Consider the following 23,205-nt stretch of genomic DNA (forward strand, 5'->3'; position numbering starts at 1 on the left):
TATGCATTAAAGTGAAAGAATCTTATTAAATGTGAAACATGGCAAGGATTCCTTTTGTCCATCTTTCAACACTGAACAGATAAAGAAGTTACAAACATGAGTGAGTTTCTTCTAAAACACTAATTTTCACAACTTAAGAATAGTAACTTTGATCTAGTCTGACTTTCCCAAGTACATCTACATTGCAAATATAGTACAACAGAAGCAAAAGACAGGAAGAAGTAATGATGTAGTTGTTTATTTTGAACATAATCATGAAGTGGAGAAAAATTTTAATACAAGAGTAGAAAGAGGATTCCAGAGAAAAACATTCCAGTGTATCATGGTTCTTTGTGAGTGAGTAGAGAAGGGTAGCGAGGATGCTGTCCACAATGTATTCATCTAGTTAATGAATTGTATGGCCCACAAGCTCAAACGAGAGATACATTACAGATGGTTGTATTATAAACCTAATCTTAAGAAACCTTACCAAGCAAATGCTTAAGGCTGATTTTTTTGTGAGCTGATAAAAAGCCTGCAAATCGTGAATCACTTTTAAACTGTACAGAATGGACTACACACAAGTATGGTAAAGTTCTTGTAAAACACCAAACACAATGGCTCACAGATAGATAGATATATACCTCTCTCACTCTTAAATGGCATTTCCTAATTATAGAAAATGTTTACAACAAAAGAACAAGAGGGATCAAACTAACAATCACAATAAGGAGAACTGATGTGAAGTCCCATACACTGTTACTCCATTTTTCAGCAACTCTATAAATCTTCATTGACTCCTTTACAACATATAGCTGAATTGTAGAACTAGTTCTTCAAGTGTGGTTCCTATAGTAGAACAGCAGCATCACTGGGGAACTTAATAAAATGCAACTTCTTATATCCCATAACAAACTTATTGAATAAACAGGGTGGAGCCTAGCGATGTTTTAACAAGCCCTTAAGGTAACTGATGCATGCTCAACTCAGAGAACCACTGGAGCAGAGCTGGCTTTCATTCAGCCCCTGCATCATTTTTACCAGTCTCTTCTATTAAAAAAAAAAAAAAAAAAAAAGGTCTGGAGCAGCAAGCTCTGACAGTGTTTTTTCTTCCAATAAAACTCTTAATACTATAGTTGCATAAAACTACCTAATGCGCCCGGAGTAGCAGGTTCTGCTAGGATTTTTCTCCCAGTAAAAAAGTACTCAACACTGTAGTTGCATTAAAACTACTTAAATGTCCTTGGTCTATTGATAACCTGTTTTGCTTTTGCCAAAGCAATTTCAGATGCCCTACTGGAAAATTTATCCAGAGTAGGTCTGATGTAATACCAGCAACATTTTTAATTTTTTTTTTTTCCTTTTGAGACACAGTCTCACTCTTGCCCAGGCTGGAGTGCAGTGGTGCGATCTCTGCTCACTGCAACCTCCATCTCCAGGGTTCAAGCGATTCTCGCACCTCAGCCTCCCAAGTAGCTGGGATTACTGCCACACGCCACCATGCCTGCCTAATTTTTGTATTTTTAGTAAAGACAGGGTTTCACCATGTTGGCCAGGCTGGTCTCAAACTCCCAACCTCAAGAGATCCACCTCCCTCAGCCTCCCAAAGTGCTGGTGAGCCACCATACCCAGCCTAAATTGGTTTTTTGGTTTTTTTTCTGAGACAGAGTCTCACTCTGTTGCCAGGCTGGAGTGCAGTGGTGCGATCTTGGCTCACTGCAACCTCCGCCTCCCGGTTGAGGCAATTCTCCTGCCTCAGCCTCCCGAGTAGCTGAGATTACAGTAGCTGGGATTACAGGCATGCGCCACCATGCCCAGCCAATTTTTGTATATTCAGTAGAGATGGGGTTTCACCATGTTGGCCAGGATGGTCTTGATCTCCTGACCTCGTGATCCGTTTGCCTTGGCCTCCCAAAGTGCTGGGATTACAGGCGTGAGCCACTGCGCCCAGCCTAAATTGGTATTATAAGTAAAAATATATCCCATTGCAAAACAAGTCTACAATGATGGAAATTAATTAGTATTTACCAACATTTAGCATATACATAACAGTATTACTTTACAAATTGTCTTCATTAAAACCACAAAAGGAAACCATGAATACCTCAACATATCTGTTAAGAATAAAACTAGAAAAAAACACCCTTTTGACAAACCATGAGTTTAATCCCCTACCTATCAAATATATCTTGGCAGTTTTATCAGCATATTAACATTCACAACTGTGGTAGGGAAGAAGTCATTTTTACTCAGAACCAAAGTTTACACTATTTTGCTAAAGTAGCTAATGCCATGATCTGATAAAGGACTTTTAAGTTTCTATTCAATGGAAGGATTTTTTTTTTTTTTAAGATGGTCTCTGTTGCCCAGGCTGGAGTACAGTGGCATGATCATGATTCACTGCAGCCTTGACCTCCAAGGCTCAAGTGATCCTCCCACCTCAGCCTCCTGAGCAGCTGGGACCACAGGCGCGCATTACCATGCCTGGCCAACTTTTTAAAAATTTTTTGTAGAGATGGGGTTTCACCATGTTGCCCAGGCTGGTCTAGGCCTTTTTAATTTTTTAATAACACTACATGTTAAATTGGTTGCATTTACTTTTGAACTCTTAATCTTTTGCTTGCTCTGTTCTACCAGTGTCTTGACAGTTAATCATGATCTTTGTACAGTAGATGCAGAACTAGTTCTCAAGTTTTGCTGCCTGTTAATTACCATTTGGATGCTTTAAAACCCTACAGGTGATTCCAATGTGCAGCCAAGGTTGAGACCACTGTCTTAAGATTTCAGCAACCAATTTCTCACCCAGAATGCTACAGTAAATGAAACACTTAACTCTTTGGACATATGCTGGACTTGGTTAACTTTGGTGTCATTCCAAGTATTCTGTTCTAGTGCCAACTGCTCAGGAGTTATTTAAGTTGCCTCTGCTGTTAGGCTGTCTGTGCTTATTATCAAGATTACTTCTAAAGTTCTTACTAAGAGAACTGAGAAAGTTCTAAAAGAAAGATCCTTGCAAAATGGATCTGCTTTGATACAGATTGGGTTTCTTAGGACTTCTAAGGCACTAAAACCCTTTGTAGGCATTTTCACACCCACATTGGTGATTCCCAACCCTGGGTGCACATTAGAAACTTTAAATAGCTACAATGCTAAGGTCCTATCCTCAGTCTTTGAATCTGAATCTCTGGTTATGGGGGTCTCTCAGTATTTTTAAAAGCTCCTGAAGTGAGGATTTAATAATAGAATGCCAGTTTCTTAATTCAGTAGCCCATATTTGCTTTTCATTTTACTTGAGATTTTTGTTTAACATCTTCAAGTTACATTACTAAGACTTCTAAATTTCACCCCTAATCAAATCAAGACAGAAGAATCAAAAGACAACATTCTGAAAGTCAAGGCTTTAGGCGTGGGCACACGTACTTCAAACCGGTATGAAATTACTAAGAGTCAGGCATAAGACACCAGCTCCCATAAATTTTATCTGACTGAAGATTATATCTAGCTGTAAAATTCAAAAGGACTACTCCCTAAGATGTCTTTAAGTTCTCCCTCAGGTACTCACCTTAAAATGCTCTACAATTTTGATCAAAATCCAGGGTGCCACTCCCAGACCTACTGAATCAGAATCTTCAAGAGAGGAGCTTGAGAATCCATATGGTTTAACAAACTCCAGGTGATTATTTTTATTTACTTTTTTTTGAGACGGAGTTTTGCTCTTGTTGCTCAGGCTGAAGTGCAATGGTGCGATTGGCTCACTGCAACTGCCACCTCCTAATTCCAGGTGATTCTTATTATCAGACAAGTTTAAGAAAAACTCCTAATGGATAGTGAAAGAATACTTAAGAAATTTTGGAGATGGCATAAGTGCAATAGCTATACCTTCACACTTAATTAGAACCGTGTGTTTTCCTATGACCAGCAGGGATTACTTTTATTTAACAATGATAATGGCAAAATATCTGGTTCAAAATCATCTCTGGTCAGATTTTGTTCTTTTTTGCCACTGATAGTCATTTGGAACTAGGAGGGGAAAAAGGAGTGTGTCACTTCATAGTTCAGTTTTAAGTTTCTCATATAAGCCATCCTGATCAATCATGTCTGTGTGCCCGTTCCAGCGGTGATAGGCAAGGAGTGCAGCGTTGTGGGCTGCAATGGCACTCATCTCCATGGCACTTGCTGCACACTCTATGCCATTGAGGTAATAAAGTCGATCATGGAGAATGATAGAGGGGCATTTCTCCGGGGGCTTATAGTGAGGATATGCAAGCCATGGCTTCTTCACAGCATAATCATAGGACAGAAAGAGCTTTAAAATTTGTGCTTTAGTAAGAGTTTCTTGGGAAAACATCTTCCAAACATATGTTCCATCTGTTGATGGCTCAGGATCTTCCTTTTCTCTCACAGAGGACACAATCCCAATACTGTTAATGAACAAATCTGAATTATCAGTGGTTAAAACTGTATTAAGGCCAAATTTATCTATGGGTCTAGAGCTAAAGATAGATGTATTCAATTCCCCCTTAACTAAAGTTGTCACTATATGTTGATAATATTGATGGAATTCCTCAATTGGAGGATCAAAGTTGAGAAAAGTAATATTGGACATTTTTCGATTCAACGGAGTGGCCACCAAGACGATGTCATAGAAGTCTGAACGAGTCTCAGTTCCAATTTGGTAGACCACTTCATACATCTTTGTTGGATTTCCTAGAGGAAATAAAGAGGCATATATTTGTTTAGTGTTTCTAACATACCTTCTAAAAATAATTGTATACCTTCTTCATAATTTCTCTATAATTCTAAAGAATTGAAGAAGTTATATCCCTTAAGATAGTTGTCCCTTGCATTTTTATTACATTGAGGCCAATTTCTTATTCAGAATGTCAATAAGTACAAAATAAAGAATTTTTACTTTTGAAGGTAAGATTATCTTTCCGCCGGGCGCAGCGGCTCACACCTGTAATCCCAGCACTTTGGGAGGCCAAGGTGGGTGGATCACGAGGTCAGGAGATCGAGACCATCCTGGCTAACATGGTGAAACCCCGTCTCTACTAAAAATACAAAAAATTAGCCGACCGCAGTGGCAGGCGCCTATAGTCCCAGCTACTCAGGACGCTGAGGCAGGAGAATGGCGTGAAGCCGGGAGGCGGAGCTTGCAGTGAGCCGAGATAGGCCACTACAGTCCGGCCTGGGCAAAAGAGCGAGACTCCATCTCAAAAAAAAAAAGATTATTTTTCAAATCCAAGGAGTCATGCCACAGCACTTAACTACATTGGGGAATTTTTTTTTTTTTTTTTTTTTTTTGAGATGGAGTCTCACTCCGTCACCCAGGCTAGAGTGCAGTGGTGTGATCTTGGCTCACTGCAACCTCTGCCCCCTGGGTTCATGTGATTCTCCTGCCTCAGCCTCCTGAGTAGCTGGGATTACAGGCACCTGCCACCACGCCCGGCTAATTTTTTGTATTTTTAGTAGAGACAGGGTTTAACTATGTTGGCCAGGCTAGTCTTGATCTCCTGACCTCAGGTGATCCACCCTCCTTGGCCTCCCAAAGTACAGGGATTACAGTCATGAGCCACCGTGCCCGGCCCATTGGGGAATATTTCTACATGGTACAATATATACAATTTCAAGTTTCATCATTTTAGAACTTGAGTAAGAGATGACAGAAGAGAAGTGTTTCTCCCTGAGCAATCATTTTCTGCAGGGGATATCAGGAACAATAAGACAGAAATTCAAGCTTACCTGTGTACTTGGTCTTTGTTTTCTCCTCAATGTACATTACTGAGCCAGATATAAGATTGCTTTTGGATGCCTGCAGAAGCCCTGAGCAAACAAGTTTATTGCCACCTTCTACTGCCCAAAGGCCAGAATCAGAACAGGACAGTGACACTGCCCCTGTCAATAGGAGGAAAAATGTGTTTTAATTCTGACTTTTTGTAAGAGGCTCTCTACCCACTCTCCCTTCCCAATTACATGTTCTACTCCAAATGTCTCTAGACATTGCTAAATGGCCCCTGGGAGCAAAATCTCCCCCAGTTAAGAATTACTGAACTAATGAAAGCTAAAGACCCTCTCCCCCTAAAAATGCACATCTACATACGCACAATTTTGCTAACAATGTCTGAGGTTCACAGAGAAAAGTAGCCTCCAATCCACAGCCTAAAGTCAGGAACCACCATAGCATCAGGTAAGCCCCTTTGTGAACTAATGTCCACCACTGTTTCAAGCCCTGGCTTACCCACAAAGGCATTGATGTCCGTGCTTTGGCCATAATTGACCCTCATAACAGGAGCAATCATTTCATTGAGGAACTTCTCAGAGAAGCCGGCCTTTTGCAAGGTTTCAAGAAGTGTTCGATTAAGCATTCCAAGGAAGTCATCTCCTCCTAGAGCATGAAGTAATTTTTCGACACTACTGAAGGCATAGTCATGAGACTGGTAGCGGTAGATCCTTTGGAAAAGAAGAGAAATCCATTAAATACCAAACAAGATGTGGGGAAGGGGATGTATAAAGAAGGGAAGTGGCGTCATAAGAATCAAACTGACATCTAGGTGCAGTGGCTCACGCCTATAATCCCCACACTTTGGGAGGCAGAGGTGGGCGGGTCACCTGAGGTCAGGAGTTCAAGACCAGCCTGGCCAACATGGCAAAACCCCAGCTTTACTAAAAATACAAAAATTAACCAGGCATAGTGGTGTATGCCTGTGGTCCCAGCTACTTGGGAGGCTGAGGCAGGAGGACTGCTTGAGCCCCGGAATTCAAGGCCGCAGTGAACTGTGATCATGCCGCTGCACTCCAGCCTGGGCCAGACAGTGACAGTGTCTCTTAAAAAAAAAAAAAAAAAGAAAGAAAAAAAAAAAGAAACGAAACTAAGGAAGAAAGAAAGAAGAAGAAAAAGGAAAAATAAAAAGTAGAAGTAAGGCCAGGCGCGGTGGTTTCATGCCTGTAATCCTAGCTCTTTGGAAGGCCAAGGCAGGCAGATCACTAGGTCAGGAGTTTGAGACCAGCCTGACCAACATGGTGAAACCCCGTCTCTACTAAAAATACAAAAATTAGCTGGGCCTGGTGGCGCATGCCTGTAATCCCAGCTATTCAGGAGGCTGAGGCAGGAGAATCGCTTCAACCCGGAAAGCGGAGGTTGCAGTGAGCCAAGATCACACCGCTGCACTCCAGCCTGGGCAACAGAGCAAGACTCCATCTCAAAAAAAAAAAAAAAGTAGAAGTAAAATACTTTGTCTAAAGGCCACATGGCAAGTATAAGGCTCAATCACAACTTGCCCACTCTGCTGTCAATCACCCACACATGCACAGTCTCCACTGGAGCACACCTGACCCATTCACTGGTCTCTAAATTTGCCCTACATGTTGTATCCCCACCAGTGCACAAGCTCTTCCCTCCAACCTGAATACACTTCCCATTCCTAAGCATGGAACATCTATTCTTCCTTAACAGAACTTGAATCCCACCTTCTCTGAAAAGTCTTGCTCAACTTCCCAGTCCACAGTTATATCATCTCCAGAAGCCTCATAAAACTTAGCACCAATGCCACTCATTCAACAATTAGATGCTTTCTATTATGTTTTAGAAAACATCACTTGACCAAAAAGAAAAATATCACCCAACATTTCTCTGCATTTTATGGATTTAAAACAACATTCACATAAATTAGTGCATTCAGTAATTCAAACACAATTTTTCATGTTGCAAATAGTACAAAGATGGAAAACAGGCTTAAGTTTGGGATAAGTAATAAGGGGTTTATCTCTTATTCCCTTAAGGGGCTTATAGTTAGGGATAAGTAATAAGGCACATGCAGAGATAAGTATATGAAAATAAGAAATTAAGAGCCAAGGAAAGATCCCTATCACTGATCATGGAAGGGAAACGTTCACATCAAGTTTTTCTCTCAAAATGTACTATATTTTTTTACAGAACAAGGGACAGTATTGTAACCATTTCAGTATTACCTACTAAAAGCATAGTAGTAGTATAAGTGTACAAAATGTTAAACACATTTTTATTGGAAAAACTGATTCGATATCTATGCCAAAACTGAGAAACTAAACACCTTCTAACCATAGCATTTGGGTCCCAGTCTTTAGGAGACTGGAAAAAGTAGGATGGAAACACTGAATTCTTCAGAAAAATAATAGCCTGGATATCTCATATCCAAAGAAGAGTGATCTTTGGCTAATGGTCAACATGAGAAAATAGCAGTCAATTAAATAAGCTACTAATGATGCTATAAAAAACATATTCCCCAACTGCTCCTGCCAGAGCTGCAACCTCACTCAAGCAAGTCTCCCTGGGGGGGGCGGGGTGGCAGCGGTGAGATGAAACTATATACACAATATAAACAGAGAGCACTCTAATTGTTTCATGATACAACTAATTGTATTAGAATAAATACATTGCTGGGTATGGTGGCTCATGCCTGTAATCCTAGCACTTTGGGAGGCAAAGTGGGGCAGCATCACTTGAGGTCAGTAGTTTGAGACCGCCTGGCCAACATGGTGAAACCCCATCTCTACTAAAAATACAAAAATTATCCAGGTGTGGTGGTACATGCCTGTAATCCCAGCTACTCAGGTGGCTGAGGCATGAGAATTGCTTGACCCAGGAGACAGAGGTTGCGGTAAGTCAAGATCACACCACTGCACTCCACCCTGGGTGACAGAGCAAGACTCCATCTCAAAAAAATAATAGTAATAAATGAAAAAACAGAATAAATACTACTAAAAAACAGCACCCAGGTGAGGCAGCATGCACCTGTAGTCACAGCTACTCAAGAGGCTGAGGTGGGAGGATCACTTAAGCCCAGGGGCACAAGGCTGTAGTACATTATGGTTGCACCTGTGAACAGCCAGCCAATATACTCCAGCCTGGGTGACAGAGTAAGACAGGAGGATACCTTGAGGCCAGGAGTTCAAGACTAGCCTGGGCAACATAGCAAGACTCTGTCTGTACACAAAATGTAAAAATTAGCCAGGCACAGTGGTTCATGCCTGTAATCCCAGCACTTTGGGAGGCTGAGGCGGGCAGATCGCTTGAGGTCAGGAGTTTGAGACCAGCCTGGCCAACATAGCGAAACCCCACCTCTACTAAAAATACAAAAATTAACTGGGCATGGTGGCGCATGCCTGTAATACCAGCTACTTGGGAGGTGGAGGCAGGAGAATCGCTTGAACCTGGGAGGTAGAGGTTGCAGTGAGCCGAGATCGTGCCACTGCACTCTAGCCTTGGTGACAGAGTGAAACTCCCTCTCAAAAAAAAAAAAAATTAAAAATTAGCCAGGCATGGTGAGGCATGCCTGTAGTCCCAGCTATTCAGGAAGCTGAGGCATGAGGATCACTTCAGCCCCGCTGGTTGAGGCTGCAGTGAGCTGTGATCACGCCACTGCACTCCATCCAGCTTGGGCAACAGAGTGAGACCTTGTCTTAAAAAAAACAAAAACAAAAACAAAAAAATAATAATTTTTTAAAAAATATAACTGGGGCCAGGCACAGTGGCTCACGCCTGTAATCCCAGCACTTTGGGAGGCCAAGACAGGTGGATCACCTGAGGTCAGGAGTTCGAGACCAGCCTGACCAACATGGAGAAACCCTGTCTCTACTAAAAATACAAAATTAGCCGGGCGTAGTGGTGCAGTGGCACAGTGAGCCAAGGTGAGCTGAGGAGAGCCAAGATCGTGCCACTGCACTCCAGCCTGGGCAACAGAGACAGACTCCATCTCAAAAGAAAAAAAAAAGGAGAAAATGGTCTGAAAAGAAGACTAGAAATACATGGGGTTAGGAGGGTTGAATTCTAAATAAGACTGTCCAAAAACAAGAGTGGTCAGGAAAAGCCTCACTGAGAAGATGATATAGACCAAAGACCCGAAGGAGATGAGGATGCAAACCAGGCAAACATCTGGGGGAAAATATTTCCAGTAGAGGTAAAAGCAATGCAAAGGTCACATGACAGAAGCTTGCCTGGCACATTCAAGAAACAATGAAGCCAGAGCAGCTGAAGCAGAGTGATATGGGGAGAACCGGGAGTGGTACAGCCAGAAATGTTACTGGGGAGAGGAAACTTCCAGAATGGCAGAGGAAGGACCTCTGGAAATCTGCTCCTCCCTAAAAGCTATGAGAATACTGCCAAAAATGATCAACATTGACTCTTTCAGAGCTCTGCAGATAAACCAAAGCCTTTCCAAGTCCAAGGAGTATTTATTCAAGAAAAATGTCTGGCAGGTGTGGTGGCTCACACCTGTAATCCCAGCACTCTGGGAAGCTGAGCCAGGCGGATCACTTGAGGTCAGGAGTTCGAGACCAGCCTGCCCAACATGGTGAAACACCATCTGTACCAAAAATATAAAAAATTAGCCAGGTGTGGTGGCACACGCCTGTAATCCCAGCTATTCAGGAGGCTGAGGCAGGAGAATCGCTTGAACCCAGGAGATGGAGGTTGCAGTGAGCCAAGATCGCACCATTGCACTCCAGCCTGGGCGACAAGAGGGAGACTCCATCGAAAGAAAGAAAGAAAGAGAAAAAGAGAGAGAGAGAAAAAAATAAAAAATAAAACCAGCACCCTTCCAACTGCAATGTGAAACTAGCAAGCTAGAAGCCACTGGAGAGAACACAACGAGTTTGTAGCTCCCAAAAAGCACTATCCTCAGAGAACTGTCAATATTTGACCTAACTGGCAGCTCCCAAAAAGCTCTATCCTGAAGGCTTGTCTTTATTCGACCTGATTCAAAGTTCACTCTATGCAACAGCCCCATCCTGAGGGCACGTGTCCACGTGTCAAAAAAAAAAATCTGTGTCAATTGTTTAACATCACAGATGCCGGAGGCTATGACATCAATAGAGATTACAAGAGGCTGACCAAAAAAACTTTTTTAAAAAGGCCGGGTGCAGTGGCTCACGCCTGTAATCCCAGCACATTGGGAGGCACAGGCTGGAGGATCACTTGAGGTTAGGAGTTCAAGACCAGCCTGGCCATCATGGCGAAAACCCATCTCTACTAAAAACACAAAAAATTAGCCAGGGGTGGTGGTGCATGCCTGTAGTCCCACCTACTCAGGAGACTGAGGCACAAGAATTGCTTGAACCCGGGAGGCAGAGGTTGCAGTGAGCCCAGATAGCGCCACTGAACTCCAGCCTGGGCAACAGAGCGAGCCTCTGTCTCAAAAAAAAAAAAAAAATTAGCTGGGCATGGTAGTGCACATCTGTAGTCCCAGCCACTCAAGGGGCCTGAGGTTGGAGAATTGCTTGAGCCTGGGAGGCAGAGGTTGCTGTGAACATACTACACTCTAGCCTGGGCAACAGAGCAAAACATCAACAGAAAAAAAAAAAAAAAAAAAAAACAGACACACAGATCCTTGAAACAAATAAGAAAACCCAGAAATAAACCTTCATGAATATGATCAAATGATCTTGACAGAACTGAAATACATAATTCAACAATAATGGAGACTTCAATATCCCATTTTCAATAATGGACAGTTACTGAAAATGACAACAGTGTATTAGTTTACCAGGACTGCCAGAACACAGTACCAAAGACTGGATGGGTTAAACAAAAAAAGTTTTATTTCTTATAGTTCTGTAGGCCAAAAGTCCAAGATCAAGGTGTGGATGCATTCGGTTTCTTCTGAGGCCTATTTCCTTGGCTTGCAGATGGCCACCTTCTTGCTGTGTCCTCACATGGTCTTTGTGTGTTTCTTCTGTGTCCCAATCTTTTTTTTTTTTTTTTTTGAGACAGAGTTTCACTCTTGTTGCCCAGGCTGGAGTGCAATGGCTCACTGCAACCTCTGCTGCCCAGGTTCAAGTGATTCTCTTGCCTCAGCCTTCCTGAGTAGCTGGGATTACAAGCATGCGCCACCACGCCCGGCTAATTTTTTGTATTTTTAGTAGAGAAGGGGTTTCACCATGTTGGTCAGGCTGGTCTCGAACTCCCAACCTCAGGTGATCCGCCCACCTTGGCCTCCCTTCTGTCCTAATCTTAAGGACACCCATCAAATTGTTTTAGGGTCTACCCTAAAGACCTCATTTTAACTTAATCACATATTTAAAGGCCCTACCTACATACGCAGTCACATTCTGAGTACTGGGTGGCTAGTGTTTCAACCTATGAATTTTGGGGAAAACAAATTTAAAAGTAAGGGATGAGAGCACAGAATCCTGTCATGTCTTCTCAGTCACAAAACAGATTTTGGCTATAAATCTCTATTAATGAAATAGCCACTGAAGGTATCTGAGTAGTGGAGTGATGTGATGAGCCTTAGATTTTAAAGAACTACTTTGGCTGCTAACCTGAGAACAAATGGTAGCAATATAACAGTAATGGCAGATGATTTAGGAGGTGTATTGGTTTTCCACTGCTGCTATAACAAATTACCACAAACTTAGTGGCTTAAAACAACACAAATTTACGGCCAGGTGCGGTGGCTCACACCTGTAATCCCAGCACTTTGGGAGGCTGAGGCGGGTGGATCACGAGGTCAGGAGTTCAAGCCCTGCCTGGCCAAGATGGTGAAACCCCATCTCCACTAAAAATACAAAAATTAGCCGGGCATGGTGGTGGGCGCCTGTGATCCCAACTACTCAGGAGGCTGAGGCAGAGAACTGCTTGAACCCAGGAGGCGGAGGCTGCAGTGAGCCAAGATCGTGCCACTGCACTCCAGCCTGGGTGACAGAGCAAGACTCTGTCTCCAAACAAAAAACAGCTCTCCCTCTCCCCCTCCCCCTCTCCCTCTCCACAGTCTCCCTCTGATGCCGAGCGGAGGCTGGACTGTACTGCCGCCATCTCGACTCACTGCAACCTCCCTGCCTGATTCTCCTGCCTCAGCCTGCCTAGTGCCTGGGATTGCAGGCGTGTGCCGCCACGCCTGACTGGTTTTCGTATTTTTTGGTGGAGACGGGGTTTCGCCGTGTTGGCCGGGCTGGTCTCCAGCTCCTGACCGTGAGTGATCTGCCAGCCTCGGCCTCCCGAGGTGCCGGGATTGCAGACGGAGTCTCGCTCACTCAGTGCTCAATGTTGCCCAGGCTGGAGTGCAGTGGCGTGATCTCGGCTCGCTACAACCTCCACCTCCCAGCCGCCTGCCTTGGCCTCCCAAAGTGCTGAGATTGCAGCCTCTGCCCAGCCGCCACCCCGTCTAGGAAGTGAGGAGTGTCTCTGCCTGGCCGCCCATCATCTGGGATGTGAGGAGCTCCTCTACCCGGCCGCCCAGTCTGGAAAGTGAGGAGCGCCTCTTCCCGGCCGTCATCCCGTCTAGGAAGTGAGGAGCGTCTCTGCCCGGCCGCCCATCGTCTGGGATGTGGGGAGCGCCTCTGCCCCGCCGCCCCGTCTGAGATGTGAAGAGCGCCTCTGCCCGGCCGCGACCCCGTCTGGGAACTGAGGAGTGTCTCTGCCCCGCCGCCACCCCGTCTGGGAGGTGAGGAGCCTCTCTGACCCGCCGCCCTCTCCGAGAAGTGAGGAGCCCCTCCGCCCAGCAGCCGCCCCGTCTGGGAAGTGAGGAGCCCCTCTGCCCAGCCGCCACCCCGTCTGGGAGGTGTACCCAATAGCTCATTGAGAACGGGCCATGATGACAATGGCAGTTTTGTCGAATAGAAGGGGGGGAAATGTGGGGAAAGGAAGGAGAGATCGGATTGTTACTGTGTCTGTGTAGAAAGAGGTGGACATACGAGACTCCATTTTGTTCTGTACTAAGAGAAATTCTTCTGCCTTGGGATGCTGTTTATCTATGACCTTACCCCCAACTCCATGCTCTCTGAAACATGTGCTGTGTCCACTAAGGGTTGAATGGATTAAGGGTGGTGCAAGATGTGCTTTGTTAAACAGATGCTTGAAGGCAGCATGCTCGTTAAGAGTCATCACCACTCCCTAATCTCAAGTACCCAGGGACACAAACACTGCGGAGGGCCGCAGGGTCCTCTGCCTAGGAAAACCAGAGACCTTTGTTCACTTGTTTATCTGCTGACCTTCCCTCCACTATTGTCCTATGACCCTGCCAAATCCCCCTCTCCGAGAAACACCCAAGAATGATTAATAAATACTAAAAAAAGAAAAAAAAAGTTATAATCTTACGGTTCTGTAAGTTAGAAGACCAAAGTCAGTCTCTCTGGGCTAAAATCAAGGTGTGCACAAGGCTGGTTCCTTCTAGAAGCTCTGAGGGAAGACTGTCTTTTCCAGCCTCTACAGGCCACCTGCATTCCTTGGCTCGTGGACACACACTCCTTCCTAACATCACTCCAATCTCTTCCTTCCATCATCACATCTCCTACTACCCACCCTGATCCTCCTGCCTCTCTAAGGACCCTTGTGATTATATTGGGCCCACCTAGATAATCCAGAATAATCTACCCATCCTTAACCATATCTGCAAAGTCTCTTTTACCTCAAAAGGTAACACATTCACAGGTTCCAGGAATTAAGACATGGACATCTTGTGGCAGACGGCAGGGGAGAGGATTATTCAGCCTATAATAGGAGGCTACTCTAGCAATCCAGACAAGAGACAGTGGTGGTGACTTGGAACAAAGTGGTAGCAGTAATCCTGGAGAGAAGTAGTGGAATACTGGATGTATTTTAAAGGCTGATGGGATTCGAGATAGAGTGGGTTTGGGAAATGAAAGAACAAAAATTGACTCAAAATATTTGGTAGGAGTAACTGGAAGGAAGAAAGGGTGTTTATAAAGCCTTTCCCTGTGAGTCTATCAGTCTCAGATCAAGAAGTGTTAAGGATCTTACAAGTCCCCAGAAATGCACTAACTTGAGAGAGAAGAATAAGCTTTAACCTAGTCTACAAGCCAAGATATCTCAACAGGAAGCCATCAGCAGACCAGAGATTTAAATTCCACAAACATCTGAGTAAACATCTACTACATTCTAGTTACTGTGCGTAGTACAGAACACAAGCACACGGTGTGCACCGTATAATAAGGGATGTTTGAAAAGAAAGATGAATGTTGATTGAAGCATTAAGGAAATGCTTTGCTGAAAAAGTGAGATAAGAGGTTGGACTTGGGAGTAAAGAATGGCATCCGGCTGAGCGCGGTGGCTCACGCCTATAATCCCAACACTTTGGGAGGCCAAGGTGGGAGGATCACTTGAGCCCAGGAGTTCAAGATCAGCTTGGGCAACATGGCAACACCCTGTCTCTACAAAAATTTAAAAAATTAGCCAAGCATGATGGCACATGCCTATAGTCCCAGCTGAGGCTGGAAGATGACTTGAGACCAGGAGGTCAAAGCTGCAGTGAGCTGTGATTGCACCACCATACTCCAGCCTGGGTGACAGAGCAAGACTTGGTCTCAAAAAAAAAAAAAAAAAATTAGTTGAGAATGGCATCCAACCAGAACAACTACATAAATGTATGTGCAGAACTGGAAATTAAACTAGCTAGTGCTGATGTCAGGGGCTGCAGGATTTCCGCCCAAGTACCTCCAACAGCAGAGAATGAATGAATGCACTGTTTTCCAGTATTGCCTACCACAAGCTTGAGCCCTCTTTCGAGTGTCATGGTTTACTACTGTTACATAGGTCTTTCTCCACCTTGTGTATACTTTGATCTTGGCTCACCACAACCTCCGCTTCCTGGGTTCAAGCGATTCTACTGCCTCAGCCTCCCAAGTAGCTGGCATTAGCTGCGCCTCCACGCCCAGCTAATTTTTGTATTTTTAGCAGAGGCGGAGTTTCACCATGTTGGCCAGGCTGGTCTCGAACTCCTGACCTCGTGATCTATCTGCCTTGGCCTCCCAAACTGCTGGGATTACAGGCGTGTGCCACCGCGCCCGGCCCGTAAATTATTTTTTAAAGTCAAAAACAGTATAACCTATGTATCCCCTCACTGGTTCTTTTTCCCAGTTCTGTAATACCTTGAATTCACTTCAAAAGTGATTTCTTAGGCCAGGTGCGGTGGTTCATGCCTGTAATCGCAGCACTTTAGGAGGCCAAGGTGGGCAGGTCAATTAAGGCCAGGAGTTTGAGACCAGCCTAGCCAACATGGTAAAACCCCGTCTCTACCAAAAATAAAAAAATTATCCAGGTATGGTGGCACATGCCTGTAATCCCAGCTACTCAGGAGGCTGAGGCAGGAGAATCGCTTGGACTCAGGAGGCAGAGGTTGCAGTGAGCCGAGATTGCACCAGTGCACTCCAGCCTGGGTGACAGAGTGAAACTCGTCTCAAAAAAAAAAAAGTAATTTCTTAATTTCTCAAAGGGCAATTCTCTACATGTCAAGCAAGCCACAGATAAAAAAAAAAACAAGGCTGGGAGCAGGAGCTCACGACCGTAATCCCAACACTTTGGGAGGCCCAGGTGAGTGGAACACTCGAGCCCAGGAATTCAAGACCAGCCTGGGCAACATGGCCAAACCTCATCTCTACAAAAAAAATACAAAAAATTAGCCAGATTTGATGGCACGTGCCTGTAGTCCCAGCTACACAGAGGCTAAGGTAGGCAGATCCCCTGAGCCCAGGAGGTCCAGGCTGCAGTGAGCCATGATCACACCACTGCACTCCAGCCTGGGTGACAGAGTGAGACCTGTATCAAAAAAAAAAAAAAAAAAAAGAGGGCCAGGCACAGTGGCTCACGCCTATAATCCCAACACTTTGGGAAGCCGAGACAGGCAGATCACAAGGTCAGGAGTTCGAGACCAGCCTGGCTAACAGGGTGAAACCACATCTCTACTAAAAATACAAAAAATTAACCGGGCATGGTGGCATGCGCCTGTAGTCCCAGCTACTCAGGAGGCTGAGGCAGGAGAATCACTTGAACCTGGGAGGCAGATGTTGCAGTGAGCCGAGATCCCGCCACTGCACTCCAGCCTGGGCGACAAAGCGAGACTCTATCTCAAAAAAAAAAAAAAAAAGAAAAGAAAAGAAAAACAATACACACAAGCAGGGCTGATGCCATCAGAACTTGATCCGCGTGCTGAGTATGCAGCACCATGCCACCCACCTTCTATAAAGTGACTGGCTGTCTCTACGCAAATTCTATATATTTCCTTGGTTGTGTACTGCCTGTCTCTCCACTAGAATATATATTCTTTGAGGACAAGAACATGTTGTAGGTCCTATACTCTCAACATAGAACAATGCCTAGCACCTAACAGGTATTCAATATTGGGTGAATGAATGAATGGCTACTTAAAAACATTATGCACTGTAGATGAACTTAAGGTACCCACGGGAAAGGCATTTAAGGAACTGACCTAAGAATGATGTTGAGAAAGAAAGAAACCCCAAACTACCACGAGTTATAGAAACCAGAGCTTATCCTGCTTAACTTTTTTTTTTTTTTTTTAGACAGTCTGGCTCTGTCCCCCAGGCTAGAGTGCAATGGCACGATCGTGGCTCACTGCAACCTCTGCCTCCCAGGTTCAAGTGATTCTCCTGCCTCAGGCTCACAAGTCGCTGGGATTACAGGCATGCACCACCACGCTAGCTAATTTTTTATATTTTTTGTAGAGACAGGGTTTTACCATGTTGGTCAGGCTGGTCTCAAACTCCTGACCTCAGGTGATCCACCAGCCTCAGCCTCCCAAAGTTCTGGGATTAGAGGCATAAGCCACTGTGCCCAGCCCTGCTTAACTCATATTTGTCCTGTTCAATACCTGGTCATATGACATGTTTTTTTTGTTTTTTTTTTTTTCCCCTCAAGATGGCATCTTGTTCTGTCACCCAGGCTGGAGTGTAATGATGCGATCCTGGCCTCCAGTACCTAAAACTGTAAAGCAGCATAAAAATTAGCACGTGCTAGCCGGGCACAGTGGCTCACGCCTGTAATCCCAACACTTTGGGAGGCTGAGGCAGGCGGATCACGAGGTCAGGAGATCAAGACCATCCTGGCTAACACAGTGAAACCCCGTCTCTACTAAAAATACAAAAAATTAGCCAGGCGCAGTGGCAGGCACCTGTAATTCCAGCTATTTGGGAGTCTGAGGCAGGAGAATCACTTGAACCGGGGAGGCAGAGGTTGCAGTGAGCCGAGATGGTGCCACTGCACTCCAGCCCGGGCGACAGAGCAAAACTCCATCTCAAAAAAAAAAAAATTAGCACGTGCCGGCTGAGCTCGGTGGCTCACACCTGTAATCCCAGCACTTTGGGAGGCCGAGGCAGGTGGATCACCTGAGGTCGGAGTTCGAGACCAGCCTGGCCAAGAGGGTGAAACCCCATCTCTACTAAAAATACAAAAATTAGCTGGACGTGGTGGCAGGCGTCTGTAATCCCAGCTACTCAGGAGCCTGAGGCAGGAGTATCGCTTGAACCCAAGAGGCAGAGGTTGCAGTGAGCCAATATCGAACCATTGCACTCCAGCCTAGGCAACAAGCGAAACTCCATCTCAAAAACAAAAAAACAAAAAAACTAGCACATGCCAACAGCTTTAAAAATACAGATTGTACCTTTCAAAATTAGACTGGCTATTTTATGTTAGTCTTCCTGATTACCAAAGTGATACATATTCACACACATTTAAAAAACTGTTTAAATATAGAAAAGCATAAGGACGAAAAAAAGGCACCTGAATTCTCACTACCCAAAACAGTGCTAGAATGTAAATTCTTGGAATATGGAACTTTTACTCTACTTCAGGCTGCTGGTTCACTGAAAACATGTCACTATTAAAGGCCATTTAAGTTTTCTGTCCTTTCTACAAGCTCTTGTACACATTATCTCATTCATATACACAACACCAGCACAGCATAGAGATTAAGAGTAAAGACTCAAAGGCCAGACTGCCTGGGTGGCAACTCCAGCTATACCACTTACTATGTGGGTGAACTTGCCTCTTAAAACCTCTCTACACCGCCACCTTCTGCATCTGTTTAAAGAAGCTAAAAACAGTACCTACCAGAGTAAGTTGTCATAAGAATTCAAGGCATCTAACAGTATCTGGCAACACTAAAGAAGCATTTGCAAAATACACTTCAGAAGCAAAAATAAACCAACCTTTCAATATCCAAGCAAATAGTCTGCATAGTTTCTACAAAACATTTTGCCTAACAATGTTATAAACAGGCCTTGCTGTGAGGTAGAAAATGCTTACAAGAAATCATAATTCCTAAAGTTCATCAAGTTTAATTTAACCTAAATTAAAAGATCTTAGGTTAAACGGAAGGAAAAAAAATTACCTCATGAACTTGTCTAACACGTCCTCTACCCACATGTGCATACGGAGGGATTGAAATCCATAGCGCCAAACTAATTTAATCACGTTAATTATGAACCAGTTGCTCTCCTCAAATACCAGAGTCTCTCCATTATATATCCCCAGTAGGCCACCAGAGGCCTGAACAGTAGAGAGACCTGCAAAAACATAAAGCACAGCTAAGTCAGTGGTGTCTATGCTGATCAAATGAAAGAACGTAATCTGAGTGAATTTGGGGCTTCCCTCAGTTCTCAGGAGACACATAAAGGAGCTCTATCTTTGGAACAGTGTGAAACACTATACTTTCACTACACTGTCCAAAAGCAGATTTGCTAGGCGATGGGTCAGATGATCATGTAAATATTAATATATCAAAAGTAGATATATTTTTACCTGGCTATTTTTAGACTAAAAGTCTAAAAAAACTGGATAGTCAAAGGAAAAAAGCCAGAGTACCAACTGAATTCAATTTAAAAACAAAGATGTCAGACATGCATCTTCGTGGCATAATTTGTTCTGGGTATACCTTCGCCCTCGTGGAGGAAACGGAAGCAGAGGCAGCATCTACAGAGGATGTGGAAGGCAGCTGAGGCACTTCCATTCCTGTGAGAATCCTATTTTGCAAAACTGGATATTTCAGATAACTGGAAGGAGGCCAAAGTTACAAAATACTCCCTGCCAAAAGGGCCTCCAGAGGCCTGTCAGACTTTCCCCATGACCTATCCAGCTCCTCTGCTGTCAGGGCAGCAGTTGCACGTCCCAAGTTCTAGGCACGTGTCTGCATCCATAGCTGTGTGACGGAGTTTGTTTTGTTGGTGGTGGTTTGTTTTGATAGGGTCTCACTTTGTTGCCCAGGCTGGAGTGCAGTGGCATGATCAAGGCTCACTGCAGCTTCTATCTCCCAGGCTCAAGGGATCCTCCTGTCTCTGCCTCCCAAGAAGCTGGGACTACAGGTTTGTGCCATCACACCAGGCTAACTTTTTTATTTTTAGTAAAGACAGGATCTCACTATGTTGCCCAGACTGGTTTCTAACTCCTGGGCTCAAGCGATCCTCTGCCTCGGCCTCCCAAAGTGCTGGGATTACAGGCATGAGCCACTGACCCTGGCCATGGCCATATGTGAGTGACTTTGAGCCAGACAATTCAAGTCTCTGGGTCTCATTTACTCAGCTGCAAAATGATCACAATGAGGTGACTATCTCCAAACCTTCTCTGATTCTTTAACACAAACCCAGAATTTTAAGAACAGACAACAGAGGCCGGGCACAGTGGCTCACCCCTGTAATCCCAGCACTTTGGAAGGCCAAGGCAGGAGGATCACCTGAGGTCAGGAGTTCAAGACCAGCCTGGCCAACATGGTGAAACCCCGTCACTACTGAAAATACAAAAATTAGCTGGGCGTGGTGGCAGGCACCTGTAATCCCAGCTACTCAGGAGGCTAAGGCAGGAGAATCGCTTGAACCCGGGAGGCAGAGGTTGCAGTGAGCCAAGATCGCACCATTGCACTCCAGCCTGAGCGACAAGAGCGAAACTCCTTCTCAAAAGAAAAAAAAAGACAATGGCAGCCATTCCCACCCCCACCCCATGGCTGTAATTCCAGATAACTGAAGATACAGACAACTAGTGTCCCATTACAGCAGAACTGCTCCTAACTCAGGCAGTACCAACTAACAAGAAAGTGAGGAAAAAACAGTTTTACCAACGTCTCTGTAAGGCAATTAACAAGGCAGAAATTTCAGTTCTCCATCTGATAAAAATATCCGGGGATGTCACACAGTAATCTGGTGAGCTCCAAGACCAAAATTACATACCCAGGTCTTTGACAAAACGTTTCATGTGCAGATTTAAAGGATGGATGACAGAACCTCCTGCCTCATATTCTTGCCCCTGCACCATCATGGTAGCCAGGCGGCCCCCGATCTCTTCTCTTTCAAACAGGTCTATCTTCACATCTTTCCCAAATTTCTGCCGCAGGTAATAGGCTGCTGAAGTGCCACCAATTCCGGCTCCAATAATCGCTATGAGGGAAAAAAACAGAAGATTCTATTTTCCCCTTTTACCACCTCTGTGAGTTGTTTTGTTTTTGAAAGACCATTAATAGCGGAGGTTGTTACTCAAAGCTATTACCAACAATTTGGTGGGGGAAGAGTGACACCTGCAGCGAAGGTCTAACTCCCTGAATCTGGACAGACACTGTCCCCAGACAAAAGCAGTAGATTAATTAACATATTGACATTAACTCGATTTTTTTTCCAGATGCCCAAAGATTCTCACAGGTCTTTATGGAGGAACCAAGGGGCCTGCACACCCTTCCAGATGCCCAACTCACGGGCACATTAGAGGTGGACCTTTCCAGCACGCATTTTTAATAAAGTGACGGCCATTTATGCCTAGCTTTGTTGTGTCTAGATTCAATGTAGATAGGTTAATGATACCGAAGAACACAACTTTAAAGGGGGGCGGGAGGGAGACAGGAAGCAAAGAGCCAAGGCTCCTGACACTGGAAAGAGAACAGATTCTTTCTCCAGCTGTGTTAGTCCTAGGCGGAGAAACTGTGCAAGCCAGGGGCCTCTGAGAGCAGGCCGACCTCAGCAAAGCGGAGCTGGGGCAAGGGGGTTCAGCCTCCCAAGGGAAGCAGGCAGGGTCAACTTGTTTGCACTCCTCCCTGTGCTGTGCCTGCGTGAGCCTGTAATCTGGCCGGGCGCCCCAGGTCACGCCAGAACACTGGAGTCTTCACGGTCAGTGTTCAACGGGAAGATAGAGAAACCTAGGCCTCCCCGGAGCCCCAGACCTAAGAGACAGGGGCTACAGGTACGCTAGGCGCCTGCCTGCCCGCCCGCCCCTGTCCCCGTCCACGCCCATTCCTCAAGTGGGCACCTCTCCACGCCTGGGAATGCACAGTCCTATTCCGAGCAGAGCTGAAAGCCGCCCTTAAGTGTGAATGGGGGAAGGCGCGACCTGCGCAGCTGGCTCGGCCTGCACCGCTGGACTGCGTCGCGGCTGTGGGATCTGGGCGCACTGCGCAGCGGCCGCCCGGCGCGGGGCGCGCTCCAGCACCTTCCCGCGCCGCCCCCTTCTCGCCTACCGATTTTATCTGGCGGGGCACGCAGCTCGGCGCCCTCGGGGCATCCGCAGCTGCACAGCAACAGCCACAGCCCCAGCAGCGAGGAGACGAGCTCCGCGACGACGCGCCCCATGGCCTCCACAAGCTCTGCAGCTGGCCTCAAGAGCCCCGCAGTCCTCCCAGCGCTGCGCGGCTGCGCGCTCCGCCCAGCCCCGCCCCCAGGCCGCCCAGCCCCTGCGAGCCCCGCCCAGGTCCTGCGAGCCCCGCCCCGACCTCGCCCCGCCGGTCCTCTCAACCCTGCAGGAGCTCCCCACTCTGGGCCACTCAGTGCCCTAAGCACATCCTGCCGCCTTGAAGCCCACCCTCCTTCAGAAGACATCGAAGGCAGAAGCTGGCTGGGCGCGGTGGCTCAAGCCTGTAATCCCAGCACTTTGGGAGGCCGAGGTGGGTGGATCATGAGGTCAGGAGATCGAGACCATCCTGGCTAACACGGTGAAACCCCGTCTCTACTAAAAATACAAAAATTTAGCTCGGCATAGTAGCGGGCGCCTGTAGTCCCAGCTACTTGGGAGGCTGAGGCAGGAGAATGGCGTGAACCCGGGAGGCGGAGCTTGCAGTGAGCCGAGATTGCGCCACTGCACTCCAGCCTGGGAGACAGAGCCAGACTCCGTCTCAAAAAAAAAAAAAAAAAAAAAAAAAAGGCAGAAGCTGAGGCTCGCCTCAGCTCTCCTTCTCCCTCCCTATCTATTTGGGTGAAGCACGTTAGTTCTTCACTAGTACCCTCTTCTGTTCCCTCCGTCGCTCCTCTCAAAGAATGCACACAGCTAATCGCTGCCAGAAACAGACCAAAGGGACAACAGTACTTACTGAGTGATCACCCTGTTGCGAGAACTGTAAGGTTCTCCGTGAATGGGTAAATGGTGCTAATTGTAAAGAAAAATGAGGGAGACTGAGGATGGGGTGGCCCAAGGTGAAGGGGGTGTAATAGTAGTAACAGACATGAATAAAACTAGTGTACCTGTAAGGA

At 45.6% G+C, this 23,205-nt stretch overlaps 1 protein-coding gene across 1 annotated transcript; it reads right to left on the bottom strand.

Annotated features, from left to right (window-relative positions):
* Positions 1 to 222: 222 nt before the first annotated feature.
* PCYOX1 (prenylcysteine oxidase 1) lies at positions 223 to 22,386 on the bottom strand. Its single transcript, XM_003309093.6, has 6 exons — positions 22,200 to 22,386; positions 20,926 to 21,132; positions 19,098 to 19,272; positions 6,218 to 6,429; positions 5,722 to 5,874; positions 223 to 4,686 (listed from the first exon to the last, which is right to left on the bottom strand). Exons 1-6 carry the CDS (start codon positions 22,309 to 22,311, stop codon positions 4,028 to 4,030), a joined length of 1,518 nt encoding a protein of 505 aa, XP_003309141.2. The 5' UTR covers positions 22,312 to 22,386; the 3' UTR covers positions 223 to 4,027.
* Positions 22,387 to 23,205: the final 819 nt, after the last annotated feature.

The sequence above is a fragment of the Pan troglodytes genome, chromosome 12 (assembly GCF_028858775.2).
Source record: "Pan troglodytes isolate AG18354 chromosome 12, NHGRI_mPanTro3-v2.0_pri, whole genome shotgun sequence".
In the NCBI taxonomy this organism is placed as follows: domain Eukaryota; kingdom Metazoa; phylum Chordata; class Mammalia; order Primates; family Hominidae; genus Pan; species Pan troglodytes.